Source organism: Ambystoma mexicanum, chromosome 2p, assembly GCF_040938575.1.
Source record: "Ambystoma mexicanum isolate Mex_15411 chromosome 2p, UKY_AmexF1_1, whole genome shotgun sequence".
NCBI lineage: Eukaryota > Metazoa > Chordata > Amphibia > Caudata > Ambystomatidae > Ambystoma > Ambystoma mexicanum.
Genome location: NC_090923.1, coordinates 1,207,670,696 through 1,207,692,986, shown reverse-complemented (window position 1 = coordinate 1,207,692,986; position 22,291 = coordinate 1,207,670,696). Strand labels below are relative to the sequence as shown.

The 22,291-nt window shown below is 50.7% G+C and overlaps 1 protein-coding gene across 6 annotated transcripts in view; it reads right to left on the bottom strand.

Annotated features, from left to right (window-relative positions):
- The window catches only part of LOC138567343 (uncharacterized), a 903,513-nt gene that overhangs the window by 601,909 nt on the left and 279,313 nt on the right, over positions 1-22,291 (bottom strand). For all 6 annotated transcript variants that reach the window (XM_069645448.1, XM_069645451.1, XM_069645447.1 and 3 more), the window contains one exon: positions 9,468-9,684. In XM_069645448.1, coding sequence (XP_069501549.1) covers positions 9,468-9,684 — 217 coding nt within the window. The remainder of the gene's footprint in view (positions 1-9,467; positions 9,685-22,291) is intronic.

Sequence of the window (22,291 nt, the reverse complement as noted above, 5' to 3'; positions counted from 1 at the left end):
GTATAATGAGTCTTTTGAACAGTTCTCCAACTTCGTTCCTTTCCTTCCTTAGATGATGGCCGGCGTCCGGGGATGGTGGCGTGCTGCTGAGATGAGTAGCGCTGAAGGTGAGTGAGAGCGCGATGCACCCCTTTCGTATTTTCATTGAACTGAGTTCTTTTTCTGTCTCTTGCAGGTGCCGCAACGTTTTCAGCGTGGATGCCGGTTATGAAGAACAAATGCGGTGGGTAAGCGTGGTATGCAGCGCCTCTAGATGTTTCCACGCTAACCTGGAGTGTCTTTTCCCTCTTGCAGATGGATGAGAAGTTCCGTAGACAGGGTTCCCCCAGAGCGGCTGGGATTCAGATAAGCTCGTACAGTATTTAAAAATAAGTGAAGATTTGCACAATGCTTACTAATGCCTTTTTTCTGTTCTTTTCCCTTTTCCTTAGGAAGCGGCGTGCTGGGATGGGAATGACACCGCCGAAGATGTCCGCAGAACAGAAGGAGCGATGAATGATGGGCAGAAGCGCTGCAAGGTAAGGCTGTTCTTAACTGTGTTCTTGTTCTTGCAGGAGCTGAGCGCAGAAGAAAGATGCAGGGCTACTGGAGACCGATCCGAACACGGTGAGTGTCACGCTGCAGGTGCAGAAAACGCAAAGCATGTTTCTCAGCCTGGGTTTGGCTTAAATAGTCTCTGGGTATCCCAGGTGTCTCTGGGCTGAACCACACCCAAAATACTAGACCGCACATGAAGTTCTGGGAACCGAAATATGTGGGGGCATCCAGGGGCGTGGCTTGGACGCCATGTGAAAGGACGTGCCTGAACGGGAGCTCCCGCTGATCCGAACATTATCCGGCTGAATCCGCGCAACGGCCGCTACGATGTGGCATAGACGGTGATGACTGTAAATGCGAAGCTCGGCTGCACATGTGGATGCATTTTCACACGGGATTGTGCAGCGCTTGTGTACTCAGGAGCAGCGAGAAGTTTTGGTGCCGGAGCTTCGCCGGCAGACAAAATGGCTGCTGTCGCTTGATGCTGGGACAAAGGATCGGGGACCGGGATTCTGGAGGCGATTCTCTCAGTTCACGTTCAGCGCGATCCAGCGAGAGCAAGCCTGACTGGAGGTAGCCGAAACTGTGTGGCGACGGGGGGACATAGTGCCCCCAGGCCTGGGGCCTAAGCGAGATCGAAGGGACGCTCCTGATCGAAGATATGTCGAGCAAGCTCCTGAGGGCGAAGAATAAACAGCCCACACTCGACGAATTTGCCAAGACGTCGCCTGGCACCGAGGGGACCAGGAGCAAAGAGAAGGCCCAGCCCAAGGAGATGGCCGCAGGAGGAACGAACCAGGAGGTCCTGGCAGCGATCGCAGATCTGAAGGCGACATGGGAGACCAAACTCCAACTTGCGGTGGCCGAACTGAAAACTGCGATGGAACTACAGGTCGGGGCGGTACAGGAGGACGTGAACCTCCTGAGGCAAGATGTGCGAACCCTGGCCGAGCGCACAGAGACCCTGGAGAAGGAGATGGGCCCGACGGTGGCGGAATGCACCGCGCACAAACGAGAGATCCATGCCCTGGTGCAGAGGGTAGGCAACCTGGAAAGCAGGGCTGAAGAGGCAGAAGGTCGGGCCCGCAGAAACAACATCCGGATTGTGGGCCTACCGGAGGGAGCTGAGGGCCAGAATCCCACAGATTTTATTGAGACCTTGCTGCTGCAGGAGATCACCGGAGGTGCCCTAACGCAGGGATTTGCAGTGGAGAGGGCACATAGGGCCCTGATCAGAAGGCCACCGCCGGGTAATCCGCCCAGGCCCGTGATCGCCAAGATCCTCAACTACAAAGACCGGGAGAAGATTCTGGAACATTTTCGTAAAGGGGGCACCATACGGCGAGGGGAGGCAACCATCACTGCTTACCCCGACTACACTCTACAAGTGCAGCGCAGCCGGATGAACTTTGGGGCGGTCAAAAGGCGCCTGCGGACGGCCGGTTTCAAGTATATGTTACTCTACCCAGCCAAACTTAAGGTCTTCTTCAAGGCTAAGACGCTGTTTTTCGACACCCCTGAGGAGGCCATGGAATGGCTCGATGCGCAGAACTGCCCTCAGGAGCCCGATGAGCAGATGGCGGACGGAGCAGGGAGAGTTAAGTGAAACAGTGGGCCCGGCTGACTTTGAACATTTGGACTGGAATATAGTCTTTGCCACTTTGTGATGGGGATGCACTTTTTTACTGTTTCGAACATGGTCCGCGAGCGCGGATATAGATGTGTAGGGGGCATCCGAGGGCCGTTTTTTTCGTACCCCAGTGTGTGTTTAGATTAGTCACTGTGTCAGGTTCTCTACACGGGTTTCCGGAGAGAACCAGACACGGGGATGCCTGAGATCCAGGGATGGAGCTGGGCAGTTGGTTGGGTTAGGGGGGTGGGGGGTGTTAGTTGTTATGTGAGCCTGGGGAAGAAACTGAGAAGGGAAGTAATCGGGACTGGGGGGAGGCGATCAGACCAGAGGGGGAAGTGGGAGCTACGGATAAATCATGGGAGACCTTAAGGTATTGACATGGAATGTTAGAGGGTTGAATAGCTACCTGAAGCGTAATAAGGTCATGTTGTATTTGAAGAGGCAGAGGATAGACGTGGCCTTGTTACAGGAGACGCATTTGACACGGGATAAACTTGAAATGGTGCGGAGAAAATGGAGGGGGACAGTGGTTGGATCCACATTCTCTGCGTATGCCAGGGGTGTGCTGGTTTGGGTTGCACCACATGTCCCATTCAAGCTCTTGGGGGAGGTTGTGGAGTCGGACGGGCGGCTGGCCATGGTTCGGGGGATTGTGGAAGGTAGAGTTGTCTGTATCATAAACACTTATGCGCCCAACCAGGACACAGCGACTTACTTTAAGACACTGTGCGCGAGACTCGGTGAAGGGATGGGGAGCACAGTAATCTGGGGTGGAGACTTTAATTGTGTGCTTAACCCCAGGGAGGACAGGTCGGATGACAAAATGGTTAGGCCCAGCCCAGCGGCCAAGGTATTGCAGTCGCTGCTAACGGATCTAGGCCTGGTAGACGTGTGGAGAGCGAGACACCCGGGTGGGAGGCAGTATTCGCACTATTCGGCTCCGCACCAACTGCACACGAGGCTCGACTACTTTTTTGCCACTCCAGACATTCTTACGGAGTGTGAACAGATTGACTACAGGGCGAGGGTCCTCTCGGACCACTCGCCCCTAATCATGCAATTGGGGCTGCGCCCCCCACGTGCACGGATTCCAACATGGCGCCTTCGGGCGGAAGCGCTACGGGATCCGGTATTCAAGGAGGACATGAGGGAGGAGATAGTCGCGTACTTTGAGTCGAACACAGGGAGTGTCAAGTCGGCTGGTACTTTGTGGGAGGCTTTTAAGGTGGTGATGAGGGGAGTTGCTATCGCGAAGTCCAAGGGATTAATGGGCGGAATCCTGACCGACCTGCGAGAGGCCGAGATCGAGCTGGAAAAAGAATTGGAGAAGGGTGGGACTGATATGGAAGTAGTTACTGAGCTGCAGCAGCGGTGCTCTGGGCATTGGGACAGACTTTGTAACCTGAATTATACGAAGTACATTGAGAGGTTGCGTGCGGGTGGGGACAAGACAGGCAGGCTCCTCGCTTGGCTATATAAGAGCGAAACCCCTAGGGCTCCGATCCGATCGGTCATCACCGAAGGGGGTGCGGAGATCGATACGCAAGAAGGGGTAAATGGGGTATTCGCAGAATACTACCAAACATTGTATGAAGATCGGGAAGGGGGGAGCCGAGAGGAGATAGATGAAGTACTCGGGGATATAGGCCTGCCCAGAATCAGCGATGAAGAGCGAGAGGAGATGGATGCTCCGATCACTCTGGAAGAGCTCAGAGAGATAGTGCGACAGCTGCCCACTTGCAAGGCCCCGGGGGCGGACGGGTTCCCCAGTGAGTTTTATAAGGCGTATGGGGAGGAGGTACTCCCACCCATGCTGGACATGTTTAATGAGGCGTTTGAGCTGGGACAGCTACCAGAATCACTCCGGGAAGCGGTCATAGTGCCACTCCCCAAGCACAATACACCGGGACACGGTTGCGGCTCCTATCGACCCTTGTCGATGCTGAACCAGGACAGCAAGATCCTAACAGCTGTCTTGGCGGCTAGAATGAGGAGAGTGATAGGCAAGCTGATTCACCCTGACCAGACGGGCTATGTCCCGGACAGGAACATTACCCACAACCATAGACGCCTACACAGAGTGGTCGAATGGGGATGTAGCAAAGACGGCGAAATGGCGATAGTGGCGCTGGATGCGGTCAAGGCGTTCGACTGTTCGTTGGCCGTGGCTGTTGGCGGCACTGGATCACTTCGGAATGGGGCCAGGGTACAGGAGGTGGGCCGAATTATTATACAGCGCGCCTCTAGCCAGAGTTCGTACGGGGGCAGTAGTGTCGGACAGGTGGCAGTTAGGTAGAGGCACCAGGCAGGGATGTCCTTGGTCCCCAATGTTGTACATCCTGGCCCTTGAGCCCTTGGCAATTTACCTCCGGCAACAGTATGACCCGGTGGGCATAGAGGTGGGGGGGGAGAGCCATCTGATATCCCTGTATGCCGACGATATGCTGTTGTACCTCCAATACCCTGAAGAGAACTTGCAATATGTCTTGGAGGTGATGGAGAGGTTTGCTTGGCTTTCTGGCATAGCGGTCAACCCTCGGAAATCCACTCTGTTCCCGCTGGGCGGCTATGTGGGGATACCGGCTGAGAGGTTGCCAGTATTGCGGATCCCATGGGCGACAAGCACCTTTCGGTACCTTGGCATAGACGTATACCACACGACCGGGGAGGAACACAGGCACAATACTGAATTGGCAGTGGGGAGGATTGAGAAGTGCATGAGGTTTTGGGAGAAACTACCCTTAGCGATGATGGGCCGGGGTGCTATGCTTAAGATGGTCGTGCTACCTAGGCTGCTGCATTATTTCAATAACATTCCATACATGATACCCAAGGGGTTTTTTGCTAGACTACATAGGGTATGTAGAGATTTCTTATGGCAGGGCACGCGTAACAGGGTCGCATTGTGGAAATTGCAGAATGCTTATGAGAAAGGCGGCGTGAGGCTGCCGAACTTTGAGGCCTACTACGTGGCAGCGCAGCTGCAGTACGTGGCCAAGTGGCTTTCGGACGACGAAACCCCGGAACACAGACTGTTGGGTAAGGACTGCTCCCCCTTCTACCTGCGAGAGATTATTTGGGTATCCAGCACATGGATGAGGGGGCGTCCTAAGATGCTAGCGTTGGGCAGGAACATGTGGCGAAGAGCCTGCCGGATGATGGGGGATCCCCTGCCGTGCATGCCGCAGCTGCCGCTGGTGGCCTTGGCAAGGGAAGACGGACAGCTTAGGGCCATCCTGCGAACATACTGGGAGTCAGTGGGGCTGGTCACTCTGGGTGACATTTGGCAGGATGGGGCCTTGGTGGAGTTCGCAGATCTAGAGGCGGGGGCGGGGCTGCATACGGGGCAATACATGACGTTCCACAGAGTGGTCAGGGAGGTCCGGAGCACTTGGCCCGAGACCGTATTGGCTGACGAGCCGGATGCGACGCTGGAGATTATGTATGACGCATCCGAGGGCGGGCATGAGGTCTCCAGGCTGTACGAGATGCTGATGGCAAAGGTTGGGAAGGATTTGGGGTACCTGAGGTTGGAATGGGAAACGGAGATGGGGGCCCCGATGGCGGATGGGCAGTGGGAGCGCGCCCTGGGGTACCACAAAAAAGTATCGAGGAATGCCAGGTTTAAACAGATACAACTATATATCACGCATAGGGCATACATGACCCCCCTGAGAATTTCCAGATTTCGAGACACTGGGCGCCAGGCGTGTCCCAAGTGTAACACAGAGAACGCTGATATGATTCACATGTTCTGGGCCTGCCCTGTGATTGCAACCTACTGGAGTGAAGTGGCGCAGAAGCTGGCAGGGAGGGGAATTGTACTTAAGATAGATTCGGCCTGGGCCTGTTTGCTTGGAGGGTACCCCAGGGCGCGCAAGCTTCGGCACGTGGAGAAGCTTAAAGATTTGGCTTATGTACTTGCCAAACGCAGAATAGCCATGGGATGGAAGAATTGTCAGAGGCCACGGGTGGAGGTATGGTGGCGTGACCTCCAGAAATGGGCTGCCGCCGAGACGACAGCATGGTGGGAGGCCAGCAGGGCGGGAGGGGAGGAAGAGGTGAGCTCCCTCACGGCATGGAAGGTGCTATTGGCTGAACTGTTTAGTACGGGGTCGACCTCGGCTGGATCTGAGAGCGACGGAACCCCACCACATGGAACGGACAATGATGGTGGACACCCTACAGGCTCATAGGGGGGAGGGAAGGGGATTGTTAAGTTAATTCTGTTCTGTTTTTTCTTTCTTTTCTTTTTCATATCTGTTGTTTGGCCTTTGTTGTGGCTTGCTGTGTTCTATTTATGTTTTGTTGCACTGTGTGGTTGTTATAAAATAAAACACATATTAAAAAAAAAAAAAAAATGTGGGGGCATCCATCTTGTCCCCATCAATGCACTACAAGTCCAATCCCCAATGTTATCCTATGGGAGGGAGTGAGTCTGGTGCCACAAGCGCCACGTCTGACTCCAAGTGGGACTTTGGAGGGATGGAGAGGCCCTTGAGGGCCATGTAGGTAATCGCGGCCTGGCTCCAGCCTGACATCTTGGAGGGCTGGGGACATGAGGGGCAGGAATCATGACAAAGAGAAGGATTGTTTGCGGGTCCTTTCTTTGTGGATGGGTTGTGATTCAAGCCAGTCGGTTGATTTGCTGCGTGAGGAGCGTATGCCACCAGATCTGTGGAGCTTAAGCCACCGGATATGACGATATGCTACTCGCGACTGCTTTGTAGGTGATACATGCAGTCTTGAACAGTCTCCTGGCCTGTAAGCCAACGTAGTTTGTGCAGGACGGGGGCAGGACAAGGTCAAATTTCTGTGCACTCGTAAATAATGCATTTTTTCAAAAACAAATTTAATGGGGGGGGGGTCTCCTTTACCTACAAAAAAAATGTATTTTTTCGATTCATTTTTTTTTTAGGCTTTTGCGTATGATGCTATGTATTCGAGGGAATCACTGGATACCATAATATGACGTGTTGCAGCGTGGTGGACTGCTTTGAGGGGAGCAAAGTGAACAGCTGGGAGCCTTGTCAGGATTGCATTTCTACCATTGATGCGCAAGACCAGAACGGCCTGTACTGTTGTCTGGAAGACCTGCAGGAGGATGAAGGGTTTTATTTTTTGAAGTGGGAGATTCATAACCAGGTTGTTTGGGCCTTCATGGCTATGTGCTTCTGAAAGGACAGGCTGCTGTCAATGTTGAAGCCTAAAGATTTTGTGGAGCCCGAGCATTGTGGATCAAATCCTTCTAGGTGCATAACATTGAGCCACTGTTGGACAAATTGTTTTTCAACAGACAGACCGATGAAGACAAATTCAATCTTGGATGGGTTTAGTTTGAGGTAAACAGTCGACATCCAGGATTGGATGATGGCTAGGTAATCGCTGAGACGAGTGATGTCCTGCACGCTATGTACTCTCATATACAATCGAGTATCGTCCAAGCACTGGTGGATGCCTATATTGGGATCTTTTAGGAGAGTGCCCACAGGCTCCATTTAAAGGTCAAAAATGATTGGCGAGAGGATGGAGCCTTGGAGGACTCCACAGAAGACAATGAATCGGTTAGAACCAAACAAATCCACCTGGACGGCCTGGTGTCTGCCAGAGAGGTAGGAGGTAAACAAATTCAGGACAGTGCCAGAGAATCCCATCCTGTAGGCAAGGAGAGAGAGAATGATGTGGCTGACTGTGTCGAATGCAGCCGAGAGGTCAAGGAGGATGAGGAGGCATGAGTCACCCTTACCCGTGATTTGGAGGGCATCATCCTCTACCTGGATGGTGACTGTCTCAGTGCTATAGTTGTGGCAGAACCATGACTGGTAAGTCATTTAGTAGGTGGAGTTGTTTGATTCTGGTAAGCTGTTGTGTAGCAACTACTTTTCCCAAGATTTTGCTTGTAAACGGGAGGTTTGTAAACGGGAGACCTGTAGTTGGTAAGGCCGTCTGGTTCTAGGATTGGTAATTTCAAAAGAGTCGTATTTTGACCAGTCTTGAGGTTGTCTGGGATTTAACCTCCTGTGGGGGAGACATTAATGATGCAGAGGGGTGTGTTAATCACCGGGCCCATAAATTGTTTAATGATGGAGGCCGGGATGATATTGGCAGAGTAAGAAATAGGTTTGAGGAGGGCAACTATTTTTAGGAGATCCACGGAAGAGATCGGAGAGCATTTCGGTCCAGAGGGGCAGTGAACATGCTGGGGTGCAGAGGGCGCTAATGCTGTGAGATGTTGATTCGATGGTCTCTCGAATTTTCTCTATTTTTTTCAATAAACAATGTTCTGATTCTGCCACATTTCCCCCTGAGTTGTTGGTACCTCTAGGGTTGGGTGAGGGTTTGGTACAATGCTTTACTACTTCACAGAAGACTTTGATTCAGTTAGAGGCTGCCCTGATGGTGGTAGAGTCGTATGCAGGTTTGGCCTCAGTAATCAGAATCCTACGGTTGGCGCAGAGAGATGTGAGGTTGGAGAGGTAGCCCTGGCTATGTTTTTTGTACTCTGAAGTATACCAAGGGGAGGATGGTTTGGTCTTGCATTATGAATGCCATTTAGGGCTCCATCAGAACCTTTCTTTCCTTCCTACCCAAACTTCCAATAGCGGTTCAATTTGTGTATGCTACCCACAATCACTTTGACATCAGACCGCATTTGTAACCAGGAGACCGCTTCTCAACATGCTGACTTGCAACTCACAGTCAGACGAGTGAAGAAGTTTGCTTGCTGACTTTTTGCTTCCGGACATCATGGTCTCTGTTCTTGCATTAACATTCTCCAAGTCATTTATTTGATATATGTAACATTGCCTCAAGGTATCTCTGTGGTGTGCCAGAGTTTAGAGGCAGTTACGTGTGTATGCTTTACAAAATAAAATAAAGATAACTCAATTATTTCTTGCTCCATTTCCCCCATTATGTTGCAAGTACAGATCTCTTTACAACTTTAAATCAAATTGTGAACCATGGCCTGAATTTAGTCTTGGATCTGACATATGTCTGTCATATGAATGAAATGGTATGACGGTGTAATCAAGAAAATGTCCACTGTGAAAAAGTGAAACCACACCAGCTTAAAATACTCTTGGTAGCGAACATCCTGTGTTTGACATGACATGGAGAGCTAAATTCCAATGGACTATGCGCTCCAAAGTTTCACTTGATATGAAACGTTTGGGAGCAACACTTTCATGCGTTAGTAAAAGCTGTTAATAGGCACTAATCCTAACAGAAGTAAATTGGAAAGGAGAGCTCTGCACATACAGGTGAATCACAAAATCCTTTATAATTCTGCTCTTACCATGTAATTCTGAGTTTCTGCATTCGCTGGCCTGTGCCCATTCCAGAGCTTCTGCAAGTTGTGTATAAACATCGGGCCCTTTTTCACTGTATTTATCCGTTTCAACCGAAGTGGTCCTTTTCCGTATAATACATTGATCTATAACTGCATTGTGTTCAATGTGTCCACCTCTTAGCGGGTCCTCACTCTGCTTTCTTGCTAGGTATTCTTTATGAATCTAAAGTGAAAGAAAGGCAATACATCTCACAGTTAACACCAGAGTACTTAACACCACTTAAAATGTTGAAAGCATAATGCACATCACACAAAACAAGTGACCTCACCTATGTTGTCACTAAGATTGTATGTGTAGAGCATCACCCCACCAATTGAACAATGACTATCATATCACCTGCTTCTCACCACATTATCTATATTCAAGCAGCACCAACCCAATGCTCTTATAGCAGCACAACAACAGTAGTTCTGCTCTGTTTGTGGATGTGTGGCAATATCTTTAAAACAGATACGGGGCAACAATAAATCTCCACTTCTTCAATCAACTCAACTATTACATATCATTGCATAGCTTCATCCCTGCCTCCAGATTAACAAAACCTTGATATCTCTCTATATCTTGTTTCAATAGACTATGACACGTGCCCCAAGTACATTAACCCAGTTAACTCTTCATCAGAGCTGGGGGGGGGGAGTGGGGTGTGGGTGGGGAGGGGGGTCTATTTTTGACTCCGCTCAATAGTTATTGGAAAACTTTGGGCAGCTGCTTCCAAGGAGAATGTTGATATCCCAAAAAATCCTCATTGGGAGGATCAGGAGATCGTGACTGAGCGACACGTGATAAAGATGAGCAAAACCTGACAGTAAGAGATGCAGAGATCACCAAACCAGCAGAGCAGCACTCAGAGGCCGTACTACCTGAACTGGTAGATGGTGAGTAACTCACCATCTGGAGGCCGGAGCATCAACAAAAGACCCAACATTGCAAGACTGAAAACAAAGAACTGTAAGAGGGAAAATGGTAAACATGCCAGGGGTTGGCATGGGGCGGTTCCCTTGTTCACCTTTCTTTATCACTGACAAATGGCAGAGGACAGTTATCTAGGGACACTGCAAGGTAGTCAAAGCTGTACAGACTCTTCCTAGGCCACCAGCAGGGCCAAAACTGAAATTGAGTCAGGTTGCGCCAAAACCCATCAGGTAAGATGCCCAAACCAGCCTTTACCCATCATTGGGCCATGAGAACCCCAGAGACCACAGAGCGCTTACCCCCATCTCCCCCTAGAGAGCCTGCAGCTTTCTTTGAATAAGACTGCAGTTCCAGCATAAGATTAGGTGCATTGCCATTAAAGGGAGATGGGTTATCTTCACTTGACTGAGGCAGTCTGCGTCTAGACAGAGTTTCATCATCATACAACACATAAAAGGAGCTTTTTCATGAAGTTCCCGGAAGCCACATAGTTCTGCAGATGCAATGTTGCCAACCCACTGCTCCATAAAGAAGGAGAAAGGGCAGATGCCAGGTGGTGAACCCAAAGGAACCAACAGTATGTTAGCTTCCAGAGAAAGGCTTCAGAGACCCAGGCATACCCACCCTAAGCCCCAACAGTTGGAGGTTCGAGAGGGACTAAAGGAGGTTACCAACAGTTCTGAGAGGAAGGAAAGTGAAACACTCAAGGGGGACAGACCTTGTGTTGCACCTCCCTTAATCTACCTGTTGGCTCCCACATTGGCTGCTTGCTCTGAATGAACTGCTGAGGAACCTCCGCAACCAGATCAGTTGTGTGCACGGGACTTGTCCGAAGAGGTGTGTGGAATCGGGCCTGATTGGCTGAAGGCCAGGCTGGCAGGAGATGCAGGACGACGGTAGGACAATGGGGTGGAGGGGGGAGGGGGTAGGGGGTAGGTCAGGGAGGGGGGTCAAATTCTGGGAGACCCAGTAGGGAACTGAAGAAGTCCAATATGCCGTTTCTGTTTGTCTACGAAAGAGTAAGCAGCCAGACACTTATTTGTTGCTTTGGGAAGAACCAAGTGTGTTTTCAGTTAACAACTCCCTTAATAAAACTCTTGAAAGAGTGATCTGGTCTTGGCGGCCTTCTTGGTCCCTGCAATATATGACAGTGCCCAACCTCTGGAAACAAGTATCAAACACAGAATCACTCCCTTCATTATACATTTCAGCAGGGGCCTGAAGACCCTGCTCTTCAAAGTACATCTTGCCAATAGCCAATCCCTCTACTTATCCCTACTTCGCCTTCTCTGGAGCTCCCTATACCCAACCAGTTTTACCTGCTACCTCTGCACCTTAGTTTCAATCCCTGGATTCATCTTTCATATGCAGGGCTTCATTGCTTTACAGTTAAAATAGCACTTTATAGAACCCATACATACATTAAAGTCAATAGCTCCTAAGCTACAGATGTTTGGAAACAGAGAAATAAATCAGTTTGGTGTTGTGACGAATGCAAGGAATTCGTCCCTTCTACCAAAGGGGGGAGCCACTCACTTTGGCATTAGAAAGGGGAGGACATTATACAAAACACTTCCAAGCGGACAGGCCAAGTAGGATCCCACTGGGGTTACCCACTTTGGGGACAAGGAAGGCCCAAATAATGGTTTTATTCCACCTCCATTTTCTCCCTGTCCCAAGTATTAGTTTGTTACATGGAGATTTAACAGGGCAGTAATGTACAGGGCCCTTTAAGAGTGCAAGGCTTGGTTTGTGACGCAAACTTGTTGCCACCTGTTTGTACCGGGCAGAACCAATGTGCTCTCACCTTTGGTTCCCAGGAGAAACAAAGCACTGTGGACTTCAATACTGAGAGAGGGAAGCAGCCAGAGTAAGAAATGCCAGTCTGCGCAACTGTGCGGAGAAGGGAATCCCTCCCTCGCTGGAAGAGCGAAAAAAGGAGGAACAACATTGTCACCCGCAGAACACTGCTGCATGGTTCAAGGTGGAGAACCCGGTACTGTTCAAGCAAAAGGAAGCAAAGCCAAGCAAGGAGCAGCCGGTTGACATCCCGCCAAAACTAGGTACAGTACTGTCAGTCCTGAAAGGGAGAAACCGCCGAAAGAAAGCCGACCATGCAGACTGAAGCCAGGTCTGAGACGCAGAACCGTGCTGGTCAGAGACACCATGAGCACCACCGTTGGAAGAACTCATAACAGGAGTGGGCAGAAGGCATTGAGACCAGAGCAGAGCCCACACCAGGCTACCAATCGGTATACCCACAAGCGGATGATCAGGCTGAGAAAGGCACAAGCCCATGCAGGACTGAGAGTTCAAACAACCCACGAAGGGGGAAAGAAACTGATACAGGGTAAGGAAAACACTTTACGGGGATGTGGCCAGCCGAGGAAGCTGACGGATGCAGTCTCGGTAAGCTCCTACACTCGACCCCGTTTTACTGCCCAACCCCCCCCAAATTAGAAGTAATATGGGCCAGTAATTTGGGCAACGGTTTCGGAACAGCCAGGGCACCCCCGGTGAGAGGCTGGAGCGGATTCACCAGCTAAAAGAGAAGAACAAGTAGGGCGTAGCCGGCCCAGCGCTACAGCAAGATGGCTGCCGGGACGAGGGTTTGAGGAGCAGCAATGAAGTGGCGAGCCTGCTGTGGGCAGAAGTAATGCCGGAGGAGAGGAGAGCCCTTGAATGCCCGTGGGGAGAGAATGACGTGGCCGCACTGCCGTTCGACAGGCAATCCCTGAAATGAGGGACAGAGCGTCGCAGTGTCTGTGAGAGACAAGGCACTGGGCTGGGGTGGCAGACCGCAGCTGGGAAGTAGACTCCCCGAGATAGGACCAGCGGAGGAGGAGGGAGGAAGAGGAATGAGCGAGTTGGTTGGAGGCGCAGCAAGGCTGGGACTCTGGAGTGAATGGAAGCCGGAGCAGCGGGGGAGAGTGGTCCGGAGCGCGTAACAAAGAGAGAAAGAAGCTGCAAGCAGGGCACTCCCTGTAGGGTGTGAGACTGGCGCACGGAGAAGCTGGGAGACCGTGGAGCTCCCAACACACCCCCTATAGATTTGCACTGCCCGGGCCACGCAGGAGACGGAATCTGAGCTCTGGCCCCTCAGGTTGGTGGGGGCATGGAGTGAGAGTAGGGACACTCGGAGTGATAAGCGAAGTGGAGGTCCTGCGGGTACCAAACATTAAAACAAAGCCGGAGAGCGCCTTGGTGCTGACACAGGGCAAAGGAAACTAGGAGGGCATCCCACACCTTGGGGGCTTCGCTGAAACATCACTGCCTGTTGGTGGTCACTGTCTGGGGTGGCAGGGAGGTCTAGATTCCACGACACTTGGGCCCCACAAGCTGTTATTGGGCTGGAGTCTTGGCTACAGGAGATATAACTGCAGAATTGGGACACAGCGGTACACCCAAAGCCCCCGGAAAATGAGGTTGGCCAAACAAGCTGCAAAACAAAAGGGGCCAGCCTCGGGGGACATTAAAGCCCTCATGCAAAGTGTAGAAATGCAAAAACGTGGCCAGCAACAAACGAATGCCCAGATACACTCACCCCCCCACCAGTGCCCTCAGGAGGAGGAAGATCCACCGACATGAATGTCAGATCTAATGGCGATGTTGACGGAGTTGAAAAGATGCATATAAAAAAAAGTGCTTCCGACCTGGCCAAATCAATCACAGACCTCAATAGAAATGTTCTGGCAATTGAAAGAGGACGAGGTGGAAACCACAGTGCCAGAACAGGGGCACGAACAGGATGAGCTCGTCAGGAGAATGTAATGACGGGGTCCAGTGCAAACAAAAGGAAGCCAAAAACAGGTCAAGTCATAACAACATACGCATTAGGGGGATTCCAAAATCCGTGCCAGATGCAGGCCTGCAGCAATATCTGGAGGACTTGTTTCGCCATATCCTGGACCCAGGTGGGAGATAAAGAAATCATCATGGATCTCACCTACAGAGTATACTCCTCATACCAGTCAAAAACTCTGACCCCGGATCTGCTGACTAGGGTCCATCTATTTCAATTGAAAGAAGAAATGATGCGGGAAGCCCGGAAATTGGAAACAATCTGCTTCCATGAGGTGTCAATTTCACTTCATCAAGACATAACCCAAGCAACCCTACTGAAAAGGAAGCGCCTAAGGGTGGCTACAGACTGGCTAAGATCCAAAGGGGTGAAATATCGCTGGATGTTTCCGAGTGGGCTCCGATTTGAATGGAAGCGTCAGCGTTACATGATCTCTCAGGAGGAAGAAATGACGGAGCTAATGAGAGACGATGGAAACACAGGTACCAGTGACCAGGAAGAGAACCCGAAAGACGGCCTGTTGGAGGCGACACAGCTAAGGAAGGAGACATGGAGGTCAGGTTGTCCCTGCCCAAAAAGAAGAAGCAAAGAGGCTAAGAACTCTGACCCCACATGAGCAGACAGAGTGGGGGATAGGGTCAAGGCAAGCTCTGAACCAACTCAATACAAACACTGTGCCGACTGTAGAGAAATAAACCAAAGTAAGGGGGGGGTTGCTGAGAATCTGGACCATTCCTAATAAGGGGGTTAACATGAAAAACTTGGTTAAAACAAAGTTAATAAAGTGGGGGAGCAGTGAGGGGGTGACGGGAGAGGGTGGGAATTGGGCCCTACACGACCCGGTGGAATACTGTTGTACAGCAATAGTACATTTTTGTTCTAATGCGTGAGGTTAAAGTTTGGAAAGGGGGAGGGATGAGGGGATAGGCTACCAAAAGGTTGAGGAGCTGCATAAAGCACTTTGACAGCACAAAGGAATGGAAGTGGTCAGAGTGTCAATAAGTCGGATGGCAAGAAACCCAGAGTATGGCTGACCTGACACTTATTACTTTGAATGCACTGGGTTTAAACTCACAGATAAAAAGAAAGTTGATTATGAGGAGATTGTCAGAGTTGCAGGCCTCAGTGGTATGGTTACAGGAGACGCATTTGCTCCCAGGGGATGTACATCGGCTAAAACATAGGGCCTTCCCTACGCAATATTTGGCTTCAAGTGGTACCAAGAGAAGGGGATTGGGTATACTGTTTGCAAAGGGGGTATGGTTTGAGAAACAGTTTATATGTCGAGATCCCGAGGGTCGTTACTTGGTGTTGGGAGGGAAACCGATGGGCCAGCAAGTAACCTTGATTGCAGTATATGCTCCCAACGGAAAACAGGATCATTTCTTGATGAGTTTGCTAGGTGGCAGGGTGGTGTGTAGGACAGGTTCTAGTTGGGGGGCGGGGGGACTTCAACTGTGTGATGGACACCTCAATGGACAAGACTCTTCCCGCCACCCCCAACGATAACAAATGTAGGCAGGCGTTAGCCCGTTTCTTTAGGGAATTGCACCTTATAGAGACCTGGCGGTTTTACCACCCACATAATAAATCATACACACACTACTCGGCTAACAGGGGCTTCTCGTGGATAGATTTGATCTTGATCTCGGATACATTAGTCCCACAAGTCACGGGCTGGAAATAGGGGTGAGATACCTGTCGGACCACGGGCTGGTTTCCTTTAGGGTGTACCCGATAGTGCCGCTCCCACGTGTTCGCAAGCCATGGCGATTAAATGAGCGGATTTTAACGGATCAAGTCCTTAGGTCACACATAGAAACAACCCTGCGGAACTACTTTAAAGTGAACGATACGCCAGGTCTAGATTGGAAAACAATATGGGATGCCAGTAAGGCAGCAATAAGGGGAGAATTTATTGCCCAAACCACAAACTTCCTGAGGGAGAAAGAAAGTGGAAGACAAAAGCTGGAGATGAAGGTTGGGAACACTGAGGCACAACATACAGCAAAAGGATCACAAAAGGCCTAGCGGGAACTTATGAAAGCAAGGGCAAAATTAGAGGCGCATCTCGCAGACAAAGCCACGCAACTCCTTCTGCAAACAAAACTAACGTACTATATAAAAGGGGAGAAGGCTAATCAGTTTCTAGTGGCCAAGCTACGAAAACAGAAGTCCAAATAATATATCAGTCAACTCAAAAAGCTGGGGGTGAATTGAAAAGAGGGGAAGCGGAAATAGCTGAAATTATGCACTCATCTTTCACACAAAGCCTAGCGGGAGAGAGTTTAGAGAAGGGGGCACAGTGGGAATTCCTGGGGAGGGTAGACCTGCCACAGATATCGGAGTCGGATAGGTTGGAGCTTGAGGCCCGATAACATAAGGTGGAGGTGGGGCATGCCATAAGTTCCTTGAAAGGGAATAAATCCCCGGGCCCAGACGGGTTTGGAAATGCCTACTACAAGACGTTCCAAGCCATACTGGTGTTCCCCTGACCAAACATTTCAATTACATAAGGGGCAAAGGGTTACTCGCTAAGGATATGGGTCCTCCACCACAGTTTTACTGTTAAAGCCGGGTAAGAAACCCAACAGAATGCACAAGCTATCGTCCAATCTCAATACTTAAGGGAGATGCAAAACTGTACACAAAGACACTGGCACAGAGATTGGCCGGAGTCCTACCGGGGATTGTCCACCGGGACCAGGCTGGTTTTGTGATGGGACGCCATACATATGATAATATTCGAAGAGCTATACATGTCATTGAATGGGGCAGAAGGATAGGGCAATGCATGTCCATATTGGCCTTGGACGCCACTAGGGCTTTCGACAGCTTAGATTGGAAAGGTTCGGGTGTGGGACGATTTTCTCTTGTAAGGTTTTAGCCAATTATGGTAACCCGACTACTAGACTTTTGGTTAACGGGCAGCTCACAGACAGCATTCCCATACACAAGGGGACCCGTCAGGGGTGCCCATTATCCCCGCTTATATTTGCCATGGCCATGGAGCTGTTGGCACAGGCGATCAGGGCGGATCAAAGGATTCAAGGGATATCGATGGTAGCAAGTGCACACAAAACGTAGCTTTATATGTGGACGATGTTCTATTGTTCTTAAGGGACACGACACAGTCCCTCCCAAGGGTCATCACATTGCTGAATAGCTTTGCAAGGGTCTCAGGGTTTCATGTTAATCATGCTAAATCCAAAGCGCTTAACATCACGGAAAACCCTGAGCAGGTAGGGGAGTGGGGTAAACATTACCCATTAAAATGGGAACAGAAAACAATAGAATATCTGGGGGTGAACCTAACACCTACATATGAGAGGCTATATGGGGCTAACATTCCGGGATTATTAAAAGCCTTGATTGAGGACCTCAAAAGGTGGGAAATGCAGGAGCTGTCTTGGTTTGCACGGATAATGGCTATAAAAATGTCTCTACTACCAAGGTTCCTGTATGTGGTGGGTGCAATCCCAATTCGGATCCCAAACCTAGCGATCAAAAATCTGCAGAGGGCAGGGGCGTGGCTAGCCAACGTGCTATGAACACGTAGGCTCATCGCGCTCCTGTGCCACCAAAATAATCCTGTTAAAATCCTGCATGCTACAGCATCAATTTAACACAGAACTGACGTCAATGGTAGCAGATAACCGGCTCCACAAAACGACGTCCCTGAAGACACTGGAAGCCCGGGTGGACGAGGGAGAGGGCAGGTCATGCCGTAACAATGTACAAATCCTCGGCCTGCCGGAAGGAGAGGAGGGATACAGCATGGAGCTATTCCTGGAGCAATGGCTGGTGGACATTGTTGCACCCCAAACCTTCTCCAAGTTCTTTTCGGTGGAGAAAGCCCACAGAAGGCCTATACCTGGTGCGCCACCAAGAACGGTGATCGCCAAACTCCTCCAAATGGCCCGCTCCAAGGGAACAGTCACTCACAACGGCTCTCGGATAGCCTTCTTCCCAGACTACACGCGAGAGGTGCAACGGTCAAGACAGTTATTTGAACCACTGAAGCGACAGCTATCCCATATGAACGTTAAATACGGCCTGCTGTTCCCGACCCAACTTAACATCTACCACAAATGAACCACAATCCACTTCACGGACCCAAAAGAAGCCTGGACATGGGCAGAAGCACATATTGAAGGGGACTGGACCGCAAGACCAACGAACCGTGGAGGGAGGCCTCGGCCTAGACCGAACCGTCCCCCCGCCGATAGACACCCAGAAGCCCCGGAACCAGCGATCCTGGAACAAGAGGCAAACCCCCCCGTGTGAGGGATAGGAATCAACTGACGGGAAGGAGCAGCGGAGACCCAGGCGAATACGGACACTGACATCCTTTGCAGATCTCAGGTACCACGGAAATGATCAGAGGGTGGCAGGAGACACGGACCCAAAGGGACTTCCTCTTGCCTCCTTGTTTGTTGAAACCCTACGTTTAGGTTGACGCTCTAATATAGAGTGCCGGCAATGTTCAGGCGACAGGTACTTCGTGTTGTGGTGAAGTATAGGGAGGGGGATAGGGGAAGTTTATGTTGTTTTTACGGTTTTTTGTTAGTTATGGGCCACTACATGTTTGCATAATGAGCTAGATCCAACTTTACATGCCATTCACTGCACGCCACAAAGCACTGGATCCCAACCCCCGCAACACACACCAGCGAGAGACCGATCTCTCCCCCAGACCAAGACATCCTGAGAGACCCCCAATACATGCCCTAAATGGCATCCACACAACCCCAGATACCACCTGCTGATCACCCCAGATCCCTCAGACTACTCCTATGGAACGTGAATAGAATGGGCTCTGTGGTCAAAAGACGCCTGATCACTTAACTACTGAACAGACACTCCCCCGATATAGCCCTGATAACCGAGACACACCTAGCGGGATCAAACTGCACCTTCTTCCGACGGACCAATTATCGGTCCGCCTTCCACGCGGGATTCACAATGGGAGCCAGAGGCGCCCTCATCCTGATACATAAACGTACCCCTTTCGTTTTACAAGCGGTAGCACAAGACCCCAGGGGCCGCTACGTCTTGGTTCTGGGGATGCTCAGGGATGAGAAACTGGCCGTAATGTCCGTGGATTCCCCACCGGGAATAGGGCAAGAACTATTGGACAAACAGACTACCCTTATGGGGAGGCACCAACCCGATATGTGGATTCTGGGGGGGAGATTTTAACGATGTTATGAGCAATACCATGGGCCGCACCCACCTTAGACGACGCAACCCAGACATCCCCACCAAACTGGCCAACTTCACCTCTGCCCTGGGCCTTCGGGATGTGTGGCGGGAGCTACATCCAGAGACTAAGGGATGCTCGTTCCACTCGGGTTCCCACGGTTCCCTATCTAGGTTGGACTACCTCTTTCTCCCAAATACAGATCTGCATAGGGTAACATCGGCAGAACCTCTCCCCTGAGGTATCTCGAACTACTCGGCATTGATGGTGGAACTGCGGATACACAGCACAACTCCCCCTAGAACGTGGAGACTGAATAATTACTACCTCGGGTTCCCCGAACTGATAGGCCATCTTACCGAAGTGTCGGATGAATACTTCGAAATCAACAAAGCAACAGTTAACGACCCAGTAATAATATGGGAGGCCTATAAAACGGTGCTAAGAAGGGAGATAATCTCCTGGACGGCAAATAAAGAGAGAGAAAGGCTCCAAAAAATAACAGAAGCGGAAAGGGATATGATGTGATGGGAAACAAAACACATTAAGGACCCAAACCCTGAGACCAAAGGGTCTCTTCAATGAGCCAGTGAGCGCCTTCACAACATAACGCTGGATAACGCTAAACAAGCCCACTGGGATTCCAAAGCGAGGATATATGAATTCGGGGACAAGGCAGGCAAAATGTTAGCCTGGCTGGAAAAAAGGGACGAGGGACAACGCCATATCCGGGAGATTGTCACCTCCCACAATGAGAGGTGCCGATTAGACGATGAAATGGCAGAAGCCTTTGCCCAATTCTACACCGAACTGTATCAGGCGCCGTTCTCCCCATTTGACCCAACCATATTGGACGAGATAGCCCTCCCATCCCTGTCAGTACAACAGAGAGAGTTGTTGGACTCCGATATTTCCAAAACCGAAATAGCTGAAGCAATGACACAATTACAAACAGGGAAAACGCCGGGCCCAAAGGATTTCTGGCTGAAACCTGGCAAAAACTGGGCGGAAATAAAAGGGCACCCCCCCTTCATAGAATGCTACTCCAGACCCGGGCATCGGGCACCCTCCCACCAGACTTATGTAAGGCCACCATAGTAGTAATTCCCAAAACAGGCAAAACTCCGGAAAGATGTGGCTTGTATATGCCCATCTCGCTAATAAACAGTGAGGCCAAGATTCTAGCAAAACTCCTGGCCAATCTTTTACAATCAGTTGCCTCCACTGTGATCGAACCGGACCAATGTGGCTTCATGCCACTTAAATCGACCCGGATGAATCTGAGACGGCTGCACCCAGCACTGGAGCGGGCTCCCATTATTGACACACCGCTTGCCCTTTTAGCAATTGATTTTGAAAAGGCCTTTGACTCGGTCCGATGGGACGGCCTCTGGGAAATAATGCGACGTATGGGGTTTGGGGACGCCTTCCTGGGATGGGTGCGGCTGCTCTACACAAACACACAAGCAGAGGTCAGGGTGAATGGGTGGCCCTCCCAACCCTTCCCTCTGGGCAGGGGGAACACGACAGGGATGCCCCCCCTGTCGCCCCTCCTTTTTTCCCGCGCAATTGAGCCGCTCGCCCTATGGCTCTGCCAGAGTGCAGCCTGGACAGGATTTAGATGGCCGGAGGGACATGAAGATCGGACTTCCCTATACGCGGATGATCTCCTGATATATCTGGGTGACCCAGCCCTGGCCTGTCCCGTGGTAACACAGATGCTCATCCGAAACGGGGAATTCAGCGGACTAAGATTCAACTGGGGGAATTCCGTCATATTTCCGGTGAAGGGTGGAGAGCAGGCTATCCCTCAAAACTACCTGTATCATGTAGAGCAGCGCAGCTTTCGATATCTGGGTATTCGGATATCCGAAGACCTGACTATGTGACGCACAACATTCAACCGATCGTTGACCGCTTTGTCAGCGACGTCCACCACTGGAAGCTTCTTCCTCTTACACTTATGGGAAGGGCCACACTCTTTAAGATGATGACCCTCCCTAGATTCCTATACACCTTGCAGAATGCCCCACTCAAGATCCCAGAGCCTGAATTCAACTGGTTAGAGACCCTCCTGCGAGAGCTGCTATTGGGGGGGGTGGCCAAACACGTATAGCCCTGACCACGCGCCAAAGATCCATCTGGGAAGGAGGAATAGTGGTGCCCTGCCTTCAAACCTACTACTGGGCTTCGCAATTAGCAGTGGTCAATGATTTACTCCATAGTGACCGGGGACTACCCCACATAAAAGCAGAAATTGCTGCCCTTTCACGACCAAGACCCACTCCATTTACTATACCAAGCCCCCCCCCACAACCCCTCCCCCTTTCAACAGCGTCACACATTGTTACCGTCTGGAAACAGGCGCATGTATTTGTGGGATGGAAAAACAAATTCATGGCCGCACAACCCCTATGGCACAACAGCAACCTAACTGAGATCGGGAAACTTGTGCCATGGCCTAGATGGACAGGGGCAGGGATTCAGAGAGTGGGGGATATACCGAGCGATACCACTACACACATCTAGCCCACACCCTAAGAAACCATATATCCGCAGAAGCCACGGTACCAGACTACACCCCTATTGAGCGCAACATGCTGCCAGCATATATCCCCACTAAGTGCACCTCCATGCTCTACAGCGCCATATCATCCTTTGCCACCCCCAAACTCACAAGCCTGAAAGCCAAGTGGGAAATAGACGTGGGGGAAATCGACCCAGAAGACTGGATTCAGGCATTAATGCACCGACACGAGGTGGCTATCTCCTCTAGGCTTCGGTTGGTACAGTTAAAAGTCCTACATAGAGTATACTACCCTAGGATGGCCCTATACGGCTGGAAACGTCCA